Source organism: Lontra canadensis, unplaced genomic scaffold (genome assembly GCF_010015895.1).
Source record: "Lontra canadensis isolate GAN:19392208 unplaced genomic scaffold, GSC_riverotter_1.0 scaffold5, whole genome shotgun sequence".
NCBI lineage: Eukaryota > Metazoa > Chordata > Mammalia > Carnivora > Mustelidae > Lontra > Lontra canadensis.
In genome coordinates, this window is record NW_022630999.1 from 8193185 (window position 1) to 8214063 (window position 20879).

General features: G+C 43.2%; 1 protein-coding gene and 1 pseudogene across 4 annotated transcripts in view; one reads left to right on the forward strand and one right to left on the reverse strand.

Moving 5' to 3' along the window:
* GHR (growth hormone receptor) overlaps positions 1–20879 on the forward strand; it is a 252875-nt gene that overhangs the window by 220212 nt on the left and 11784 nt on the right. For all 4 annotated transcript variants that reach the window (XM_032851405.1, XM_032851404.1, XM_032851402.1 and 1 more), the window contains 3 exons: positions 1373–1502; positions 8330–8502; positions 13365–13543. In XM_032851405.1, the coding sequence (XP_032707296.1) occupies positions 1373–1502; positions 8330–8502; positions 13365–13543 (482 nt within the window). The remainder of the gene's footprint in view (positions 1–1372; positions 1503–8329; positions 8503–13364; positions 13544–20879) is intronic.
* LOC116864133 lies at positions 19558–20464 on the reverse strand (annotated as a pseudogene).

Below are 20879 nucleotides of genomic sequence, written 5' to 3' on the forward strand. Positions count from 1 at the left end.
GGACCAGAACGTTAGCTTTATTTCCTGCTCTACTCTTGGAAGAAGGCCTGGAACAAAGTAGATGTTTAGTGTTTGTTGAGTGGATGGCTAAATGATGGATTTATTTAGAAGGTTTAGAACATCCCATTTGTTAGGATTTTTCTGACAAAGGGGAAAAGAGGCATGTTTTGATTCAAACACCAGAAAGGAAACTGGAACTTGGAATTAGGGGTTTTTATGTGTTTGGCTGCCTGCTATTTATTTCTAAATTATGTTTTAAAGTGTTCATAAAGATACTTAAAATCTGAGAGTCTCCCTGTTGAGTAGAGATGAGAGCTTTAGATCAGAGAACAAATATATTGTTTACAATCTAACGGAAGACTAATCCTGTAAGGAGGAAAAAAAGAAAAAAGAAGCTTGACCATCTCCCAAACGACCGTGGAGATCAGAGAACAATGAAAAATAATATACAAAAAATCTGTTTTGCCTCAGACTTGTCTTTTGCAAATTTCATCCATGTGGAGGTGTTTGGGCTAATAGCCTAACACTAGGAGGCAATCACCACTTCCCAAGTTAGAATTGACACATAAGTATGCAGAAGTTTTTCAGTCATCATCTACCTAATGGATGTACTGGCTGAATATTTTTAAAGAATGCAAACATAAGTGGCTCTTTATTTAAAAAAAAAACAACATAAAAAGAGGAAAGGCCCCGTAGTGGATGCCATGGTCCCAGGCCATATCCCCTTATCCCATCTGATGCCAGTTCCTGCATCTGGGGCTCACGGCCACCGTCGTGCACATTGCCACGTCCCCTTCAGGAGCCTGTCCAGGCTTTTCCCAAGCAAGTCACGGGAGATCTTCAGCCCATGTGTGGGTGTGCCCTAGAAGGTCATGGGCATGAATACCTCCAGGGCAGCCCCCAGGCAGTGGAGGGTGGGAGTGAGGAGGACAAACACTGCAGCCTCCCCTCCTTCTCTAGGACACACTCCACACTCTATAGATTCTCCCAGAGGCCTCTGTGGAGGTCCCCTGGCTGGGCACTATGGGAGCCCCCTGGACAACATGCATTGTTGGCTGTCCTCCCTCCCCTTCCCTTTCTCCCTGGCCCTACTTCCTGTTCCGGGGTCACTTTCCAAATAAGCCCTACCTCCAGTTCTGGTTTCTCCAACAGGCCCTAAAAATAACGTTTGACATAAAGACAAAACAGTTTGTCCCTGGAATCGAGAGCTGACAGAGAAATGACTGGCATACAACGAGCTCTGAAACCACACCCCAGGAAAACCGTGTCTCTAGAGGAAATGGTTCTTCTTTACCACTTTACGTGTGAATTTTATTAGGACCATACCTGACCCTCCTGATTTCATGCGTTGCCTTTTCTGTTTATTCTGCAGATTCTTCTGGAAAGCCTAAGTTCACCAAGTGCCGTTCACCTGAACTAGAGACTTTTTCATGCCACTGGACCGATGGGGTTAATCATGGTTTGAAGAACCCAGGATCCATACAGCTGTTCTATATTAGAAGGTGCAACCTTCATCCTTCCTGACTTTTCCCTCCATAGATTTTCAGATGAAAGTTTACTGAGTGGTATGCAGTGGTGGATATGTGATGACTTAAATGTGTACATTTATTCAAAAAATATTAATTAAGCCCTTACTACGTGTTGGGGCCTATCTAGGGCACCAGAGATATAACACTGATTGCAAAAAAGTTAGAGACCCTGGCCTCGTGGAGTGTCACTTCCAACAGGGGAAGACAGACCATAAAAAATAAAAAATAAATAAATGTCAGCTGGTAATATGGGTTATTAAGAAAAGTAAAAGCCAGAGGATAGGAAGTGTCCACACGGTGAATGAGGACATGCATGTGCATGAGAGTGTCTGAGGGTGAGTGTGAGTATGAATGAGCGTACGTGTCAGTGGGTAAAAATGTGAATATGCATGAGTGTGTGTGTGTGAAGTGTGTGCAAGGGTGAGTGTGTGTGAGAAGGTGTGGAAGCAGGTACATGGAGGTGCACAAGGATGTGAACATATAAGTGTATATGAGAGAGCAAATACATGGAAGTGTAGATAAGCGTGTCTGTGTGTGTGGGCATGTGTGTGTGTGTGTGTGTGTGTAGGGAGCTTGGGTGAAACTTTAGATGAGCAGCTAACGGCGGGCCTTGCTGATGTGGTGTGTTATAGGAGAGACAGAAGTGAAGTGAAAGAGGCCCATAGGAATGTCTGCGGGGGGAGACTGCAGGAGAGGAAATTACTCGTGCAAAGGCCCTGAGGCTGATCTGTTTGAGGAAAGCAGTAGGCCTGCATGGATGGCACAAGATAAAAAGGGACGTGACTTTAGAAGAAGTCAAAAAGTTAGCCAGAGGGGCGCCTGGGTGGCTCAGTGGGTGTAGCCTCTGCCTTCAGCTCAGGTCATGATCTCAGGGTCCCGGGATCGAGCCCCACATCGGGCTCTCTGCTCTGCAGGGAGCCTGCTTTCCCCTCTCTCTCTCTCTTCCTGCCTCTGCCTACTTGTGCTCTGTCATAAATAAATAAAATCTTAAAAAAAAAAAAAAAAAAGTTAGCCAGAGCCAGACTGCCAAGTCTTGTTGGCCATGGCTAGGCCTTGAATTTGACTTTACCTGTGGTGGACTTTGAGAAGACATGTATGTTTTAAAAGACTGAGCTTGGTGTTTATGTAGAAAACAGACTATGTTCCTATTAAATTAGTGATACTCAGTAAGGAATTATAATAGTTTTCTATTCCATTTTGACTGGTTGTCTTGTAAAATAACAGAGGAAGAGTGAAACAAAGATCTCTCGATATAATCACCATCCAGCTCGTTTCTTTCTGACCCCTCACCTGGAATTATTTCCATTTCTGTTTACTCTTACGTTGTACCTTTTTGCCTTTTCTAAGTTTTAGGTTCAAATACTTTGTCCTTTCCTCTTTTCCACCCAACCCCCAGGGAAGGCCTAAGCTAAGAAACAAGGTTAGCCAGGGTGGGAGTGTTCATCAGTCCAAGGCTGATGCCATCTACCCCTCGGAAGAGTGCGGAAACAGAGGAAAGATGCAAGGAGCAGCTAAAGACAGGCTCAGGTCCAACACACCGCATCTTGGCCTGACTCTGGCACTCACTGAGGAATGCCAGGCAAAGTAGTCCGTTCACAACTCAGCTGCCTCATTTGCGAAACGGAGATAGTAGACCTTGTCTCATGGCTTCTGGTGAGGGTTTTATTGGATAATACATGAAAAATACTTAGCACCATGCTTGGCCCAGCCTGTGTACTCAACAAATGGTAGCTGCTATGATTATTTGTGATATGGTGATAATTTAAAATGGTAAGCATACAGAAATCCAATTCCTGGGCTACAATAATTACTTCTGATTCTTTCTGGCTAGTGATTATTGGTCTTCTAAGGCTGTTGTCAGTGCAAAACTGGGTCCTCAGTTTACAAATAAATGCTTTGAGTTAGCAACTCCTGCTGGCCTTCCCCACTTCCCAGGTATGAGGGAGGTTACTTGGCTGTGCCCCAGAGGGCACACAAATAATGACATGGCTGGGCACCAAAAGCACATTTTTTCTTTTAAGGCTGACGCTACAGAGAGGTAGGGATGGCGAGACTACACTGGTTTGGGGAAATACATCTGGACAGGAAGCTTTTATGATTGTAACACTTTGGAATACCTGCTGAGTAGACTGTTAAATAGAGAGAGATTTCGGAGGTACAGAGAGCCGGCCCAGTGAGAACAAAGTTGTGTGTATAGTAAGGAACAAAACTAAAGAGAGAAAGGGCAGAGTCGGACCCATGTTATGAAAATGGGTTATTACCAACCATAATAGTCACCTAATCTGAACTTGAGCCAAAAGATAAGCCCAAAGGTATGAAGCCCTCACAAATATATATTTGTTCCTTACTTTCTTCCATCCAGGTCACGTGCCTTTGCCTTCAGGCCTCCTCTGCACACCTGGGCCTTTGAGCAGACCTAGTCCGAAGCCAGGCTCTGTGCTAAGGGAGATGCCACAGAATGTGTGAACAGGTGGAGGGCAAATCCCAGAGTATTTGGAAGGATGTCATTAATTGTTGCCATAGTGGGGTTTGGGATCCCAGGGGAAAACTATCACATCTTCAAGCCCCCAAGCGCAACCTCATGATGAGAGCCAATCCCAACTTGTGTTTTCTCTACAAAAATATAATTATTCTATCTAACCAAAATAGCAGAAGCCTTCAGCCCAGTTTATCTAGGAAGGGTAGAATCCAAAGGGCTAGTATGTCAGGCCCAGACCGCACCAGCGAGTACACAAACGTGTCAGCCTTCACACCGGCCCCTGGTGCAAAGAGGACCATATAGGTGTGCCTTCTGACTTCTCAGTCAGGTCCCAGAAGTTGTCAGAATTCAGGTCCCAGGCAACTCCCGGAACTATAGAATCATGACCCCTCTTCCTGGACACATGAAGCCAGGACAGGATTTCATCCAGAACTGGGGCAAGGGGAGACAGGAAGGCTTGGCGAAGGGGCCCGTGCACTGGGCTTTCAGTTTACCAGCCTGGCCTTGGTAACTAAAGCACAAAGGAGCCTAACCACGTCAGGCTGTCCCCTGGGCGGGCCTGGAGGCAGCCATGCGCCTGGCTCTTTGCTCCTGGCCAGGCGAGCCAGCTGACACAGACCTGCCTCTCCCGCCTAGTCATGGCTGCTATGCCAGGTCTAGTCTCACTGCAGGGAGAAGACTAAGCCTGAATGACATTGTAGGCCCGCAGAGAGGCTCCGCCCTCAGCTCCTTGCCTACAGACGCCTTATTGATGAAGAAAGTGGGCACGTGAAGGCTCAGTCCCTAAGACTCTAACCTCCCACTTCTATCATCTCCCACACTCACTCCCCTTAACAAATTATCCTGGCCTATCAAAAGAAAGTGTATTTTCCATGCAAGGTTCTGGGGGAGATAAAAAGGGAGAAAGGGCACTCTTGCTTTTCCTTTTTTTTTCTAAAGAAAAGATTTAATTTTAAGCCAAAGTACATGATCTGTATGTAATGAAAACAGTTGTCTTTAGAACAAAAATGATGTTTTCTTATTAGGATTTTTCTTCTAGTTACTAGATGTAAAAGCATTTGGATGGAAAGTATTTTCTTCTGCTCTTTATTCTGATTTTTACCAGTAGTCTCCTTATACAGCCTTCCTTCCATTTCGCAAGATAGACTAGGAGCAAACCTCGTGCCCTTAACTCTTAGGGGTATGACAAAGAGAAAGTAGTTTCCATAAATTGACTTTGGTTGCCTGCATAGAAATTCAACCCAGGGAAAGCAGGCCAGAGTCTCTGTTTTGTGAGCCCATTTGTTTATTTGTTTCTTTGGTGGGTTGTTTTTGGGTTTGTTTGTTTGTTTTTGGCTAAATTTAAGAGTTTAAAAATAATTTTTAAGTATTTATTTAAAATAAAATTCAACTTTGGTTAATGAGGGGGAGGGCGCTGGTAGTTGTGTTTTGAACTAACTGTTCCTGTGCTTCAGATAAGTGCTTTAAGTTGTTTGCTCTGTGGAACTAATGGATCTGGAATAATCTAAACAAGTTTTTTCATGCAGTCCCCATGGGGACATGTTGAGGTTGAGAAACCGTAAAACACACAGAGCTAACCTTCCTATTACAAATCCAAACCTGCTAAGTACTGTAGTATAGCTTTACATTTTAATACTTTTATACTATCAACTATGCTAAATATATTTTTTATCTATCTTATTATGTAAGAGCCTCATTTCTCTGGGCAATCTTGCTAAACCATTCTCTTCAACATACCCTTACTTAGTTAGAAAGTCAAGATAAAATAAACTATATTGTAGGTCAATGACCCACCTATCCCTAATTTTTTAATCCTTTTCCTACTACTCTAAACGTACACACACACACACACACACACACACATCCCTACACATATATACACAAATACACACAAACACACCTACACATATATACATACACACGTATACACACATACACACTCACACCACTCACATTCCCCATCAGGGATAAATCTCCCTCTCATCCAAGGGTATGCAACTTTTCAGAATCTCAGCCAGAATTTAAGCCACAGTTCACTGGCCATGTTAATCCCAAGTTCTTTCCAACAGCTGATGAGCAACTGTGTCAAGGACGCCCTCATACTATACAACTTTGGTCCTAATGCCAAAGAGACCAGCCTGAGAAACAACTGTAAAGAAGGAGGCGTGTGTTGTCTCCCAGCTCATCCCTTCCCATAGCCTGTGGTGTCCTTGTCGTTCCTTGCTACCCAGCACCCGTCCCCGAGGGGGATGCTCACTGACCTCCACACTCTGGCTTACCAGCCCCAAGCACCTCAGCCTACACAAAGTCATTCCTGTCTTCTTCCCCCTCAGCCACAGACCACCTGGCTTTATGTCTCCTTGCCTTATAAACCTTCTCCTCAGCTGATACATCATGAATAATGAGTAAAGAATGAAGTACTCACCCAAGTAGCAATTCCAATTTGAGAAAAGTTTGCCCATTTATTCCGTTGCCCTCTGTTCCCCTCACCATACTCATGCTCGTACCTCAACACTTTTGACTACTCAGTTCCCTCCTTCCTTTCCCTACACATTAAGCTTTTACCTGTTCTTCAAGATGGCTAGAAACACAACCTCTACTTTGAAGGCTTCTGTGAACAGCCAGAGCAATCATTCCGTCTTCTGAACTTTTAGGGAACCCCATGTGTACTCTGTGCATATAACCCACACTGCTTTGTCATACAGGTTTTCAGTCATTCCTCTGAGGCAGGAGTCATTCCTTAGACACGTGTGCATCCCACATAATGTCCAGCATAGTGTTTTTTATATATAATCAATACTTATTAAATATGAATGGGATGAATACAGGAGACCAAAAAAGAAAAAGTACTCAGATGGTAATTTTGAATCTCCTTCTGGCCTGAAGATAGGAATGACATCATATTAATCATTATATCCACTCAGTGCTGGTGGCAGATGGAAGGCCTCTCTAGTACGTATAGAGTAGCCACCCAGAGATGGTTTGCCGGGCTCATGGAGTCAGTCAGTCAGTGAGATGGGACCTGGGAGGGCTGTGTCCCATTCTAGCACACTTGCTCTGTTCTTGCAGGGATGGCCTTGAGTTGGGGCAATCCTTGGCTTGCTCTGCATTTCTGTTCAGGCCCCCATGGCAGCTGACTAGGGAATTCCCTTTCCCCAAACTCTCCTTCCTCCCCCTGTAAACTTCCTGGCCTCTCTTTTCCATTCAGCTCAGGCCCTGCAGATGTTTTAAGTCATCGCACACACGATGCTCTCTGGAGAGTGGGGTAGAGGTGAATAACTGGGTGGTGGAATGTGAACTTGGACATGGGGCTTCTCTGATTTCTTCAGTGTTTTCCACGTGTCTTCTTTCCTCCATGATTTCTTTTGTTTGTTTGTTTGTTTCTAGCTGAGCCAAGATGTAGGAAAATATAACCTTGTTTTTTGTAGAGAAAACAAAAATAAAAGGAACCGATAGGCAAACACATCGATTCAATTCGACCCATTCTTGTTTCCATTTTTTTATATTATCGTGAGGTATTCATTCTGCTTACAAAATAGAAAAAAAAATGCTTTCTGGGTTTGGAAACAGTTTTTCATTTCTGGGTTCATGATCTTTTGTCTCTTTTAAGGGTGGGGAGAAAAAAGCTAGACACTCATGTTTTATAAATGTCACCTAGAGGTCCAGCATGTTTACAATGTTCTCGTGGCTCTTCATGTAGTTAAGGAAAGAAGCCAGGAATATGGGAAGGTGTTCGAGACCTGAGGAAGACTCCCCCAAGCATAAGACAGCCCTGGGGAGAGGAAACACAGGGTGCAGTGGTTCAGAGTAGGGTGATAGCCACTTTTCCACCTCACAGCTCCCCAAATCTCAGAGTCACCCAGCCTGAAGAATGCCGTCGGCATGCCTCCCTAGTCTCTTCCACCATGAGTTGGGGAAACACCTGGGTCCAAAGAGTCATGGTTCTTTGGGAATCTTCATAGTTTGGGTATTGGGCCTCTGTAGTGTTTTACTAAAGGATCATTTTAAACCTCCCTAAGCCTTGGAACCCTCATAATAAAGGACTTATCCACAAATTTCTTAATCTAGGAGCTGGCACATCATCTGCAGGCAATGTCCAGATGTTTCTGCTATAGTACAAGAACCAATGGCTTCCAGCAGTTTGCAGACCCTGCAGATGAGCCCTTGGATGGGAAACTTCTTGGAAGTGATGCTGCTAAAACACTTGCTTGCAAAATATTTGTGTTCCAGCTTATTGAATCTATCGAGCACCTCGCTTTGACTTAAACCATGGCATGATTTTTGGAACAATTCATCCTTTTTTTTTTATCCTCCATTTCAGGAGCACTCAAGAATGGACTCAAGAATGGAAAGAATGCCCCGATTATGTCTCTGCTGGAGAAAACAGCTGCTACTTTAATTCATCTTATACCTCCATTTGGATTCCCTACTGTATCAAGCTAACCAGCAATGGTGGTACGGTGGATCAAAAGTGTTTCTCTGTTGAGGAAATAGGTAAATCACAGGTTTGTGTTTTATTTGACATGGCTTTAGATTAAATAAGCAGGGAAGCTTCAGTGTCCAAGTGTATTCAAATAGGAAGACTTCGTCATTTTCATCTAGGTGAATGGAGGTCTACTTCATAGGGCATGAGATCAGTCAGTGAACAAGAGGGAGAAGGCAGGGGGAATAGAGGTTGGCTCTAACGTAAAACAACCTGGCAGTAAGTGCTGTCAAGAAAAGAATGGGAGCCTGGCAGAGTCTTTTCCTTGAGGAGGTCTTTCAAGTGGGGTTGGGTTCTTGAGTACCATCACAAGAGACAAACTCAGTGGACTCCCAAGATTCCTTCTTTCCTAATTTTTAGATATGATTGTTATATTCAGATCTGAAATATGTTGACCTTTGATCCCTATCATCACTATAATAAAAGCCTAGATTTTCTTTCTCACAAAGCATAATAATTCTAGAATTTTATATTTACAGAACAACCCAAAATCAGTTTAAAGACATGTTTATAAGATCTCAAAACAAACATTGGAGATAATCAGAGCTCAATGAGCTAAATGAAAGATGTAGACCGATTATCCCTTGCCCATCGTGTGGATGCAAGGGAAAATGAAACAAAACAAAACAAACAATCATAATTGGAATATTTATGTTTATTCTATAATAGTGTAAACAGCAAAATATAAAGAATCAAAGAAAGACTTTAAGCAGCTGATGTTGGTACTTCAGAATCTCTACCCACAAAAGTTCATCTGTTACAGAAATTGCTTGGAGTTTCTCTGAGATGTGCTGTCCTTACAAACTTGTGTGTGGTTTCCCGGGCATCAGCAGACTGGAAGAGGTTAAGAGAATATGGCTAGAAGCTGCAGGCAGAAACAATAAATCTGATAGTCTGTCAAGGAGAAGAACAAGCAGAAAAGAGAACCTAACTGCATAACTTGGAGACACTATTTAGTGTTTGCCCCAATGTCAATAGACTTAGCTGCTGAGTGGCTAAACCAGTAATAGTAAGAATATCGGGTCAAGACCCATGTTCTAACCATGTCCCTGCCAATAGCCAGCCCCACTCATTTCCATGGCTGACTTTCCTGGAAGGCCTGCCATGCCCTGGATTGCTGTGCTGGGTGTGGTGGCTACAGAATGAGTAAGATATGTTCAAGTAGGGCAGTCAGGAATGTGAAGTAAATAATTTCAGTACTGCATTTTAGGGGCTGGACTTGAGGTGTGTGGAGGGTGTAGTAAGCCAAGGTAGTGGGCAAAGATACAATGATTGGGCCTGAGAGATGAAAGGCTGCCCAGAAATGGTGGCAGTTCTCTTACTCTGCGAGTGCCAGGTATACCAGATGGACTGTGTCTTCCACCAACCACTAAGTTCCAGAAGTGACAACACAGACCATCGAAGGACTTGGGAGCAGTTAGGCAGGCCTGACTGATCAGCCAGAGAAAGCATAAGAGGTCTTGCGTACCCCACAGAGGAATTTAGACTTTATTCTACTGCGAAGAGGTGCATTTGAGGATATTTAAGAAGGGAAATGACCTGAGGATAATAATAGCTAACTAACGCTTCCAAAGCCCTTACCTGTGGGTCAGTATAATAACCTTGTGAGAGAGGTTCTGTTATAATCCCCATTTCACAGATGATGACATTGAGGCTCAGAGCATTTAAAGGCTAACTCAAGGGGCACCTGGGTGGCTCAGTGGGTTAAAGGCTCTGCCTTTGGCTCAGGTCATGATCCCAGGGTCCTGGGATTGAGCCCCAGGACCTCTGCTCTCTGCTCTGGGGGAGCCTGCTTCCTCCTCTCTCTCTGCCTGCCTCTCTGCCTACTTGTGATCTCTGTCTGTCAAATAAATAAATAAAATCTTCAAAAAATTTAAATAAAATAAAGGCTAACTCAAGGTCAGATAGCTAGTAGGCAGAACCAAGATTTGAACCCAGGCAAAATAGCTCCAGAGTCCACGCTCTTAATCTCGGAGTTATCCAGTGCCATCCTGTTGTTACTAATGCCTCCGGGAAATCCGTCCTGCTAGAGCATAGAGGGTAGATTGGAGTAGCACAGACTAGAGATAGAGAGGTTAGAAGACTTGGTGATAATCTTTGTGATAATTAAGGCAAAAGGTGGTGATAGGCAGTTACAACCATAGCAGGGAAGGAGGGAGGGAGCTGAGAAAGAGAGACCACAAGGAAGGAGGTGAGCCTGATAGGTCTGAAGAAGACAACCACAGGCCTCAGCTTCCCCACGCATTATGTGAGTGTTCTGCTACTACCTCACGGGGCTCATCTTTGGATTTAAAGTACTGTATTAGTAGACATTTGTTGTTCATTCTTGCATTCAGCAAATATTTATTGAGTCACTTCCTTGGGCCGGGTACATTTCTAGGGGTCAGGAGCAGAAAATGTCTCCTCCCTTCCTGGGATTTTATCCCAGTGTAGAGAGAGACAATGCTCTGAGGAAAAATGACATAGGGAGGGAGGAGACGAGTGCAGGAGAGGTTGCAATTTTAGTAGAGTCATCAGAACTGGCTTTTCTGAATAAAGAAAAAATTGAGAAAACAATGTGTCCATCTGAGGGACGGACCCTTCAGCAAGAGGGCACAGCAAGGGTAAAGCTCCTGTGGTGGGAGCGTTCCCTTGCTCACTCGAGGAATGGCACGGTGGGGAGAGGAGCTGGTACAGAGTGAGCAAGGAGGCCACTTCTGAGGGATCTTTGAGGCAAAGTTATAGCACCCTTGAAGCCATTGGACAACTTTGGCTTTCACCTGGAGTGCGAGAGGAAGGCTTTGGAGGATTGAAATGAATGATGTGGTCTAACTCAAGGGTGAAAATAACCAGTGTGACCAGTATATCGAGGAGGGTATTGAGAATAGAGTGAAGGAGGACGGGGACCCCAGGAGAAGACCACTTCGGAGGCTAATACATTAATATGGGCAAAAAAGCATCATGGCAGGACTGGGTTGTGGAGGTGCAGGTGGCGAGCAGTGGTTGGACTCCGGGACCATCTTGAAAGTACAGCTGACAGAATGTGGAGGTGGTGAGGGAAATGATGCGTCAAGGAAGAGCTCACTCATTTCATCCTGGGCACCTGGAGGAATGACCCACCATTAACAGAGAAAGGGAAGGTGACAGAGGAGCGCATTCTGAGGAGGGGACGGGGGCTGCCTAGGGATGTACTCAGTCTCAGGTGCTTTTGCAACCTCTCAGGGGAGCTGTGGACAGCACTTGGCAGGATGTACAGAGGGAAGGGGGAGGCTGTTATTATGCTTCTAACAGTGGTACAAGCCTTCCCAAAAAGAACCATGTTCCAAATCTTCTATTTAAAATAGAAAGGAGAGTTTTTAAGATGAAACATGAGTAGTAAGTTGAGATTCTCCCATCAAAAACATTTATATGTTTTGGTCTCTTAAAGGGTTAAGCTTCAGTTATCAGAATTCCTCCATCCTCAACAAATCCGGAAGGGCAAAGCGTTACTGTCCTGACAGTAGCCATATGCAGCTCAGCTATTCTGAAGATCCCTCCGATTTAATTTCCAAAAGTGATCATTATTAGTCATATTTGGATACCCTATTTTTTTTAAAGTTGTGTCCACTCTACAAGGGCCAATATCACGCTTCTTTACAGTAAGGTCTGTTTTCACTCTGGTTGAGTGCAAGAGCCTTCCCTTTGGGCCACCAGAGTTTAACAGCCAGTTAGAGCTCCTCACACTTACATCTGTAGGCGATTCTCTGGGCAACCCAAGGGATCCAGACTTGGCAACGCTCTAGGTGACCTTCTACACACGGTAGAAAAGAAAGTAAATTTTACTCTGTATCTGCAAGTGACTTTTGAAAACATCGGTACTGAGACCCAAGGAGGGATAATTCATGGGGAACTATCTAGAATGTAAATTTGGGTATAGTTCCTAGCTTTGGGATCCGTATTTCTCTTCATGAGGCATTGGGAAGTTGTAGTCTCTGCAGTCCTGATAAGCAGAATACAGCTGATTTACTAGAGAATGTACCGTATGTCAGTAGAAACCAAGCAAAACACTATTTCAGATTGTTCACATGCGGTTAAGTAAGAGACAGAAAACCCTGACTCATCACCGTTTGAGAGAAGAGCACAGTGCCTTCTTAGGTCTGAAAAAATCATCACACGTGGCTAGGAAGACAACAAGCTAAGGAGCATTAGCTGAGTGTTTGGAAGGATTGTTCTAGTAGCGATACAGAAATTACTAAGACAAGATACTTGCCCGAGGTAATAAACAACTTGGAATAAAAAAGATTTCTCTGTCCCTCGTTCCAAAACAGCCCCATGTTTAAATACTCTAGGTCTTAACTCAGTTTCTAGTTACAATAAATTCCACTGCCAAAATCCCAAAGCATTAATCCTATCAAGGCTAAAAGAAATATAAGGGGCGCCTGGGTGGCTCAGTGGGTTAAGCCTCTGCCTTCGGCTCAGGTCATGATCTCAGGGTCCTGGGATTGAGCCCCGCATTGGGCTCTCTGCTCAGCAGGGAGCCTGCTTCCTCCTCTCTCTCTGCCTGCCTCTCTGCCTACTTGAGACCTCTGTCAAATAAATAAATAAAATCTTAAAAAAAAAAAAAAGAAATGTAAGACGTGGCAAATCCTCAAGAAAAATTTTGGATCAGATTTTAAACTTGAAAAGGAATTTTTTTGTGTAGGGGTTTTCTTCAAAGTTAAAAACAGATCATACTCAAGTCAAAAAAAAGTGATACTCTCTTATACAATGAGAGTATAATAAGACTATTAGAAGAATTAAGGGTATGAATAATAAAAATGCATAAAGTAATTGGTCTTTCAGAAGAAAGCCATCCATCAAAGGAAGCTGTACCTGTCCGTGTCTCTGTGCCCTAACTCTCTGTTAAAATGCACAGTGCAACCAGATCCACCCATCGGCCTCAACTGGACTTTACTGAACGTTAGTTTAACGGGGATTCATGCAGATATCCAAGTGAGATGGGAACCACCACCCAATGCAGATGTTCGGAAGGGATGGATAGTCCTGGAGTATGAGCTGCAGTACAAAGAAGTAAACGAGTCCCAGTGGAAAATGGTAAGATATCCTTACATATGACACTTAAAAATGCTTCATCTTTTCTCTTTCTTTGTATCAACACCTCTCTCATATACCATTAGACTGCCTTTTGACCTCAGGCCACATGTTCATGCTATAGACTCCATATTTTCTTATTTGAGGAAAACAGGCATAATCAGACATAATCAGTAAAATATTATCTTGGGATTCCGTCCAACAGCAGATGCTTACATGGAGCTTCTGTGGGAGCCTAAGGAAGGAAAGGAAAACTATCTCCCCACTCATCCTCAGTGCCCTGTTTACTCTAGCCACTTAAGCTATCTTTGGGGATTTGGCTAAACGTGGAAAGAGTCATGATCAAGGTCAACCGTGAGTTATGGCTAGATATTCTCCCACAATTTTCGTTGCTACTACTTGCAAGACCCCCATTAATGCTAGTTCATAAGTGACTCCAGGAGGGAAACAGAGGAAGGGAGTTTGTCCCCTAGAGGTTTTAGAAGAATGTTTTGTTACATATGTCAGGGAAGAAACAAGCTAAGAGGTTTTTATGTAGGTGAGGAGCATGGTGGTGGTTGATTTCTGAACACCTCACCTCCTTGACAAATATATGAGACCTAGGCACTTAGATAGGTTCCACATGGCACAGAGCTAGGAGAAAAACAGGATTATCTTGCTGCTCCCAATATAACTAATTCTAAATCAGTCTAATCAGAGAGTCGTAACCCTGGCCAAGCCAAGTGGTTTCTGGCCAGTCAGCAGGTTTTGCCCTGTGGCCTGGCAAATCCACTCCCAGAATTTTGAGACACCAAGGATTGTCTGTTCAGGGATCTGCTGGAAAAGAAGCCAGTTTTGTCATTAAAGTTAAGTTTGGAGCAGCTGTGAACATACCAGGCTTTGAGGTGCTGTTTCTAGCATCATTTTAGTTTAGAGATCTGTTCCATTAACTTAAAAAAGCCCAGTTGGTTGTTGAGTCAAATAAGACTTTTTTTTAAAGTTTTATTTATTTATTTGATGGAGAAAGAGAGTGGACATAGGGAGAGAAGCAGGCAGAGGCAGAAGAGGGAGAAGAAGGCTCCCCACTGAGCAGAGAGCTCAATGCAGGGCTCGATCCCAGGACCCTGAGATCATGACCTGAGCCAAAGGCAGATGCCCAACTGACTGAGCCACCCAGGCGCCACTCAAATAAGACTCTTAATCTCAGAACACAAACTGAGGGCTGCTGGAGTGGAGGAGGGAGGGAGGGAAGGATGGCTGGGTGGTGGACCTTGGGGAGGGTATGTGCTCTGATGGGCACTGTGAAATGTGTAAGCCTGATGAATCACAGACCTATATCCCTGAAACAAATAATACATTCCAAACTGCAGTGACCATCACCATGCTCACCACCCCCGTGTGCTATGGTAATGGGGAGAAAGCCAGCCCCACATAAGAATGGTCTTGATGAAGCTGCACATTTTATTAATGTTATTAAATCTCAACCTTTGATGACCTAGCTTTTTAGTATTCTGGGTGACGCATGTCAGGGACGCATAAGGCACTTCTGCAGGGTACTGAGCTGCCCACAGTTGTCTTAGCAAGACACTCAGATGGCTGAGCTGCCAGTGAACTGGCCGCTTTTTTGCACGGGACACCATTTTATCTCGAAAGAACAACTGATAAACTAATAGATGGTTATTCATAGTGAAGTTGGCAAAGACTTGGCAAACATGTCTTAAAAAAGAATGAGGTGGGCTTATCAGTCCAAGAAAAACAGTCAACAGTAGTTGTTACCAATGAAACTTGAGCTTTCAAAGGAAAATTTGAGTTTGGGAAGACTTGCATCAGATCTCCAGCAGTGAGCTTGAGAGCTTTCCAAGTCCTTCAAGACTTTTCCTGACGAGATGGATGGTGATATGAGCTAGAGTGATTTTTTTATATTGTATAATAAAACATGTGAACATTTAGAAAATTTACATAACTCAAAGATCCAGTATTTTTCACTGTGTCATTTCCAAATGAGTAATACGTGATGTAACCAAAGTCATGAGTGGGGAAATGATCCATCCAAAGTGCTAGGTGGAAAGGTGGAATGACCGCTTTGATTGGGCTCAGCCGAAAGCAGTGTTCCTACCATAGATACAGATCTCAACCCAGTGAAAAAAATAACTGAAAAAAATAACTTTTCAGTATTAGTATGAAAACAGTCTTGACCTTGCAGACTCCCTGAAAGGGTCTCAGGGACCCTCAGGGGTTCCGCAAGTTCACACTCTGAGAACTGCTCTCTGGAGCACCTCACAGTGCCTTACGCATAGTAGGTATTTCAATATCTAGTTGCTGAATAAACATTTGACTGAAACTTGAGGTTATGAAGTCTTTTTTAAAAAATTAAAATAGAATGTATTAAATAATGGAGATTACTTGAAAATAAAATCTTAAGAAGAAGAAGAATAGCCACAATTATTTGAAAAGGCTATTAAAATATCCCATTTTGGGGTACCTTTGATGACCTAGCTTTTTAGTATTCTGGGTGACACATGTCAGGGACACATAAGGCACTTCTGCAGGGTACTGAGCTGCCCACGGTTGTCTGAGCAAGACACTCAAATGGCTGAGTTGCCAGCGAACCGGCTGCTTTTTTGCATGGGACACCATTTTATCTCGAAAGAACAACTGGTGGTTCAGTCAGTTAAGCATCTGCCTTCAGCTCGGGTCATGATCCCAGTGTCCTGGGATGGAGCCCCACGTTGCCTCCCTGCTCTGCTGGGAGCTTGTTTCTCCCTCTCCCTCTGCCTGCTGCTACCCCTGCTAGTACTCTCTGTCTCTGTCAAATAAATAAACAAAACCTTTAAAATAAATAAATAATAAAATAAAATATCCCACTTTTTCTTCACTATGTATCTGTGTGAGACCAGATCCTATTCAATGCACTTCAACCAAAACAACACAACAGATGTAACACAAATTTAATAGAGAAGCAGATGTGGCTCATGTTTCTCATAGCCTATTCCTCGCCTTGTCTTCTCGCAAGACTTTCAGGATCAAACGATTCCTAGCCAAGAAACAAAAGCAGAATCATCCCATACCCTGGTGGATTTGGACGAAAATTGGTAAAATCGGAGAAGAACCAAGCTGTGTCTCTAAGGGATCGCGCACATGAGATGGCTCCCATATTTCTGCAGTGTTCCTATCCTGTTACTCTGTAAACATCTCTGCTACCTGAACAATAGGCATGTTTTATCAGGGAAATGATTTTTCTCTGTTACTATTCTTCTGCTGCAGTAGGTTGATTCAGTAATAAATACGTGCAACCCTTTGTTAGGAAACAAACAAACACAGAAGCAGATGCAAAACTACAGCCATCTGGTATTAAGCCAGCCATTAAAGAGACCGGTCCAAGTGTAAAAATGCAAAACAGTGTCCGTCTCCTCACAAAATTCTATGTGGTTTTGGAGAATACACTCATTTTTTAAAAAATCAATTTAATATTATTTTAATTTTAAAATTTCTGTTTCAGTTTCTAAGTGGTCAATAGTGATAAGCATAACCCAAATGAACCAAAATCTTTGCGCTTCTCAGTAATTTTGGGGGGTGTAAAGGAGTCCTGAAACGAAAAGTTTGACGGTCTAGGGAAGGCAAGGATGTGAATCCAAATGTCAGCATTGATAGATTTACTGATAATAGTTTCAACCCTGAAAATCCAGTGATCTAGCTGGGTTTCAGCTGATACATGGGTACGAAGCTCATACCTGAGCCAGGTCCCTGGGAGCATGGGACTTAGTCGTTGGCCATTCAGGTCTGCATCCCAGCTTGGCTTTGTCGCATTTTTTATCGCCTCCCTGCTGAATCTCATTAGATCTTCCAAAGGGGTCAGTTAACTTCTACTTCACTTAACTTTTATAAGTGAAGTTACATCCTCTTGGCATTTCTTAAAACGGTCTCAGACAGAGTTGTCATGAACACCGAGAGTTCATCTGTAAGCATTGACCTCTGCTGAAGAAATTTGCACTCTAATAGGTTTATGAGCACAAGTGCCATAAGCTTAAAGAACAAGTGAGGTTCATAAGTGGAGGGGGGAAAGTTACTGTTTGTTGCTTCTTTTTTTTTTAAGATTTTATTTATTTATGTATTTGTCAGAGAGAGAGAGCGCGCATGTGCACAAGCAGGCAGAGGCAGAGAGAGAAGCAGGCTCCCCACTGAGCAAGGAGCCCAATGTGGGACTCAATCCCAGGACCCTAGGATCATGACCTGAGCCAAAGGCAGTGGCTTAACCAACTGAGCCACCCAGGTGTCCCTACTGTCTGTTGCTTCTAATCAGAATCCAAGTTACCACTGAAAATGTAGAATTTTATATAACTGTGCCTTTTTTTTTAATTAAATGCATTTGGAATATAAAAGTGATACTAATGAAGATGTAGTTGGTCCCAGCTATTTACCTGCTAAATCAAGTTAAGAATGTATTGTTTTTTTGAAGAAGTAATGGGTGACAAAGAACTGTCCACATTGTATGGGCCATCTCCCGAGCACCCACTCTATACCCGTATTGTGCTGGGCTTTGGAAATGCAAAGATAATGAAGGCACTGTTTGCTCCAGGGAATCTGCAGTGTAATATAGAAATTTGCACAGTGTAATACAAGTATAAGAAGTAATCTGAGATGTGACCGTCTTTCAGGACGAAGTAGGAAAAAGTGCCAAGAGCGACATCTTAGAATATCAACAGTCCTTGCACTGAGTGTTGGCTGAAGGAGACCACCCTCAAAGGCAGGTGGCAGAGTTCAGTGTTGGCAGTAGGGGCCATGTAAATGAAATCAGGTTTAGTGTGGCTGCTTTGAAGGGTTGAGGGAAGATAAAAGGGGGGCAGAGATCAAATCACTGAGGGCCTCTTTTTGGTTTTGTTATTAATGAAATCTGTAATGAAATAATATTGTTTACAATAACAGAAATTAGGGCTTCAAAACTGGACACCTATGTTTTAAAAATGCTTTAAAATACCATCTTAGGCATGCAAATATAACGTGTTAAGAAGCTTCAGGGGCACTTGGGTGGTGTAGTTGGTTACACGGTGACTCTGGGTTTCGGCTAAGGTCATGATCTGAGGGTTGTGAGATCAAGCCCCACATCGGGCTCCATGCTCAGCCCAGAGTCTGCTTGGGTTTCTCTTTCCCTCTGCCCCGCCACGCCCCCCCCCAACATGAGCTCGCTCATGCACACGCTCACACTCTCTCTCTAAAATCAATAAATAGGGGTGCCTAGGTGGCTCACTGGTTAAGCCTCTGTCTTCAACTCAAGTCATGGTCTCAGAGTCCTGGGATCGAGCCCCACATCAGGTTCTCTAGGGACATTTCTTTGCAAATTTTGAATAGTAGTCATTTGAGGTAACTTTAAGCCCTCTAGAATAAGCAGAATGGGTATGTAGTTGCTTCTAATAGAATAATATAGACAATTATGGTTTTTCTAAGACCCTTTCCAACTCTGTGATCTTCTGAATGACTACCCAGAATTTCCGAAGAACAAACTGCATGTGTGTGTGTATGTGACTATGATTTGTTTTGGTGTGGCAATATGGTTTTTTTTTCCTGTTCTTATGTCTTTGTACAAAATCATAATATTCCAAAGGGTAAGCACCGTAGCCATAATTTTCATTATAGTTCCACCATGCTCCATAATAATTCTATTATGCTTTGATTGTATGTAGAATATCTGACAGCCTAGTACAAAGATACAGCTACATTTCTTTAAACAAGTCTGTTATATCTTTGGGTTTATACCAAAATAACTTTGAGGACTGTGATCCATATAACAGAATGTTTCTTTACAAAGTTATTTGCCTTGAGTTTCCTTTAAGTAGCAAACTCCTCCAATGAGTCTTATTTTTTTTCCTGATATAACCTTTAATTCTGAATTTGTTGGCACTTCAAGAAAAGAGCTTTGCCCATAATTCATTGTGCCCTGAACTTACGACACCAACTTGCATTTGGCCAATTAGGAACATGGCCAAATTTCATTCTTCTTGGGTCTCTTCAGTTAATAAATGGCACTTAACTGATGCTTTCTTTCATATAATCTTTAACAAGAACTCCTAAGTTGCATTGATTATGCCCTAAGAGATGAGAGACCGATGATTAATTCAGGTGAGCACCTCTGAGAAGATTTGTCAGCTTCCTGTCCTGCTCTAGCCAGATTTTCTGGAAAACCTTGGGAAATGACTGGAATTCCCTACCAATCTGAGACTGCAGATGAGTTTTCACAACATTAACTGGGAAAAACAAGATTCCCAATGTGGTGCCCAGCAGACCTCCACAGACAAAATCATTGTCCAAATGAGTGCTCTGAGTCATGGCGGTAGGCAGATGCTCCTTAATGGGACCTCGAAAGCCAAAGAAAAGGACATTGCTAAATCCATTAGGGAAAAGAACAGGTACCAAGCCTCGATAATACTCTCTCATTCCATGGCATCTGAGTGCCTTAAAAGCCTGGTACGTGTTTGTAAATTTGTCATGATGCTTGCAGTCTTGAAGCAATGTCTGACCTCTTTTCAATGGAGTAAAAATTGCTTCTGTTGTCCCTGAAAGGACTGCAGCCACACTAGGGGTTGCTGACTCAGGAGTACAGATGTGCTTTCAGAGAAAGCAAGATAAGTCCTCCGTCAGACCAACCTAAGTGCCAGTGTGGTGGTCTTCTGCATCAGTAGGGGAAGGATTTCTCGGTACAAGTTTCAAAAGCCCTCCCTCCACAACCAAAGCACCGGGTCCCGGGCTTTGATTCCATACAGCTGCTGCTGAAAGAGCAACTTCCACGTGGGAAATGTGGTTGTGGCATTGTTGAAAGCCACACAGTGGCCACACAAGTAATGTGTCATTTCACCAACATTTGCAATAGGAGGTGACAGATCTTGTTTTGAAGGTATTAGGATAGGTGGCCTTCTTTGCAGGAGCTTCTGAATCCACCATATGGCTCAAGAGCTTTCTACTTCATGAAGGATATTTCTGACATGTAACACCATCTGGGACTGGTGTTTGGAGGGATGGCAGTTTTTTGATAACTCGCTCACCGTCTTCCATTGTTACTGGTCTGTTAGATTCTTCTGTGGTCAGTTTTGATACTGGATTTGCTGAAATATCCAGGCTCCATGACAGTCTTGACACAGAAAGAAAAATAGAATAGCCAACGGCAGCCATCTTTCTGCTCGATCATACCCTTGCGGCAGCTGAGCAGGTGCTGACAGTGCCAACACCTAACAACCATCCCCCAACCAAAAGTGCATTTTAAAATATCTACTTTACAGAATTCATTTTGAATATAAATGTAGAAACCGCTTAGTAGAGTTTATTGTGTCAAGTTGTTGTCTCACTAACCCATCAGTTTTATATTTTGTCT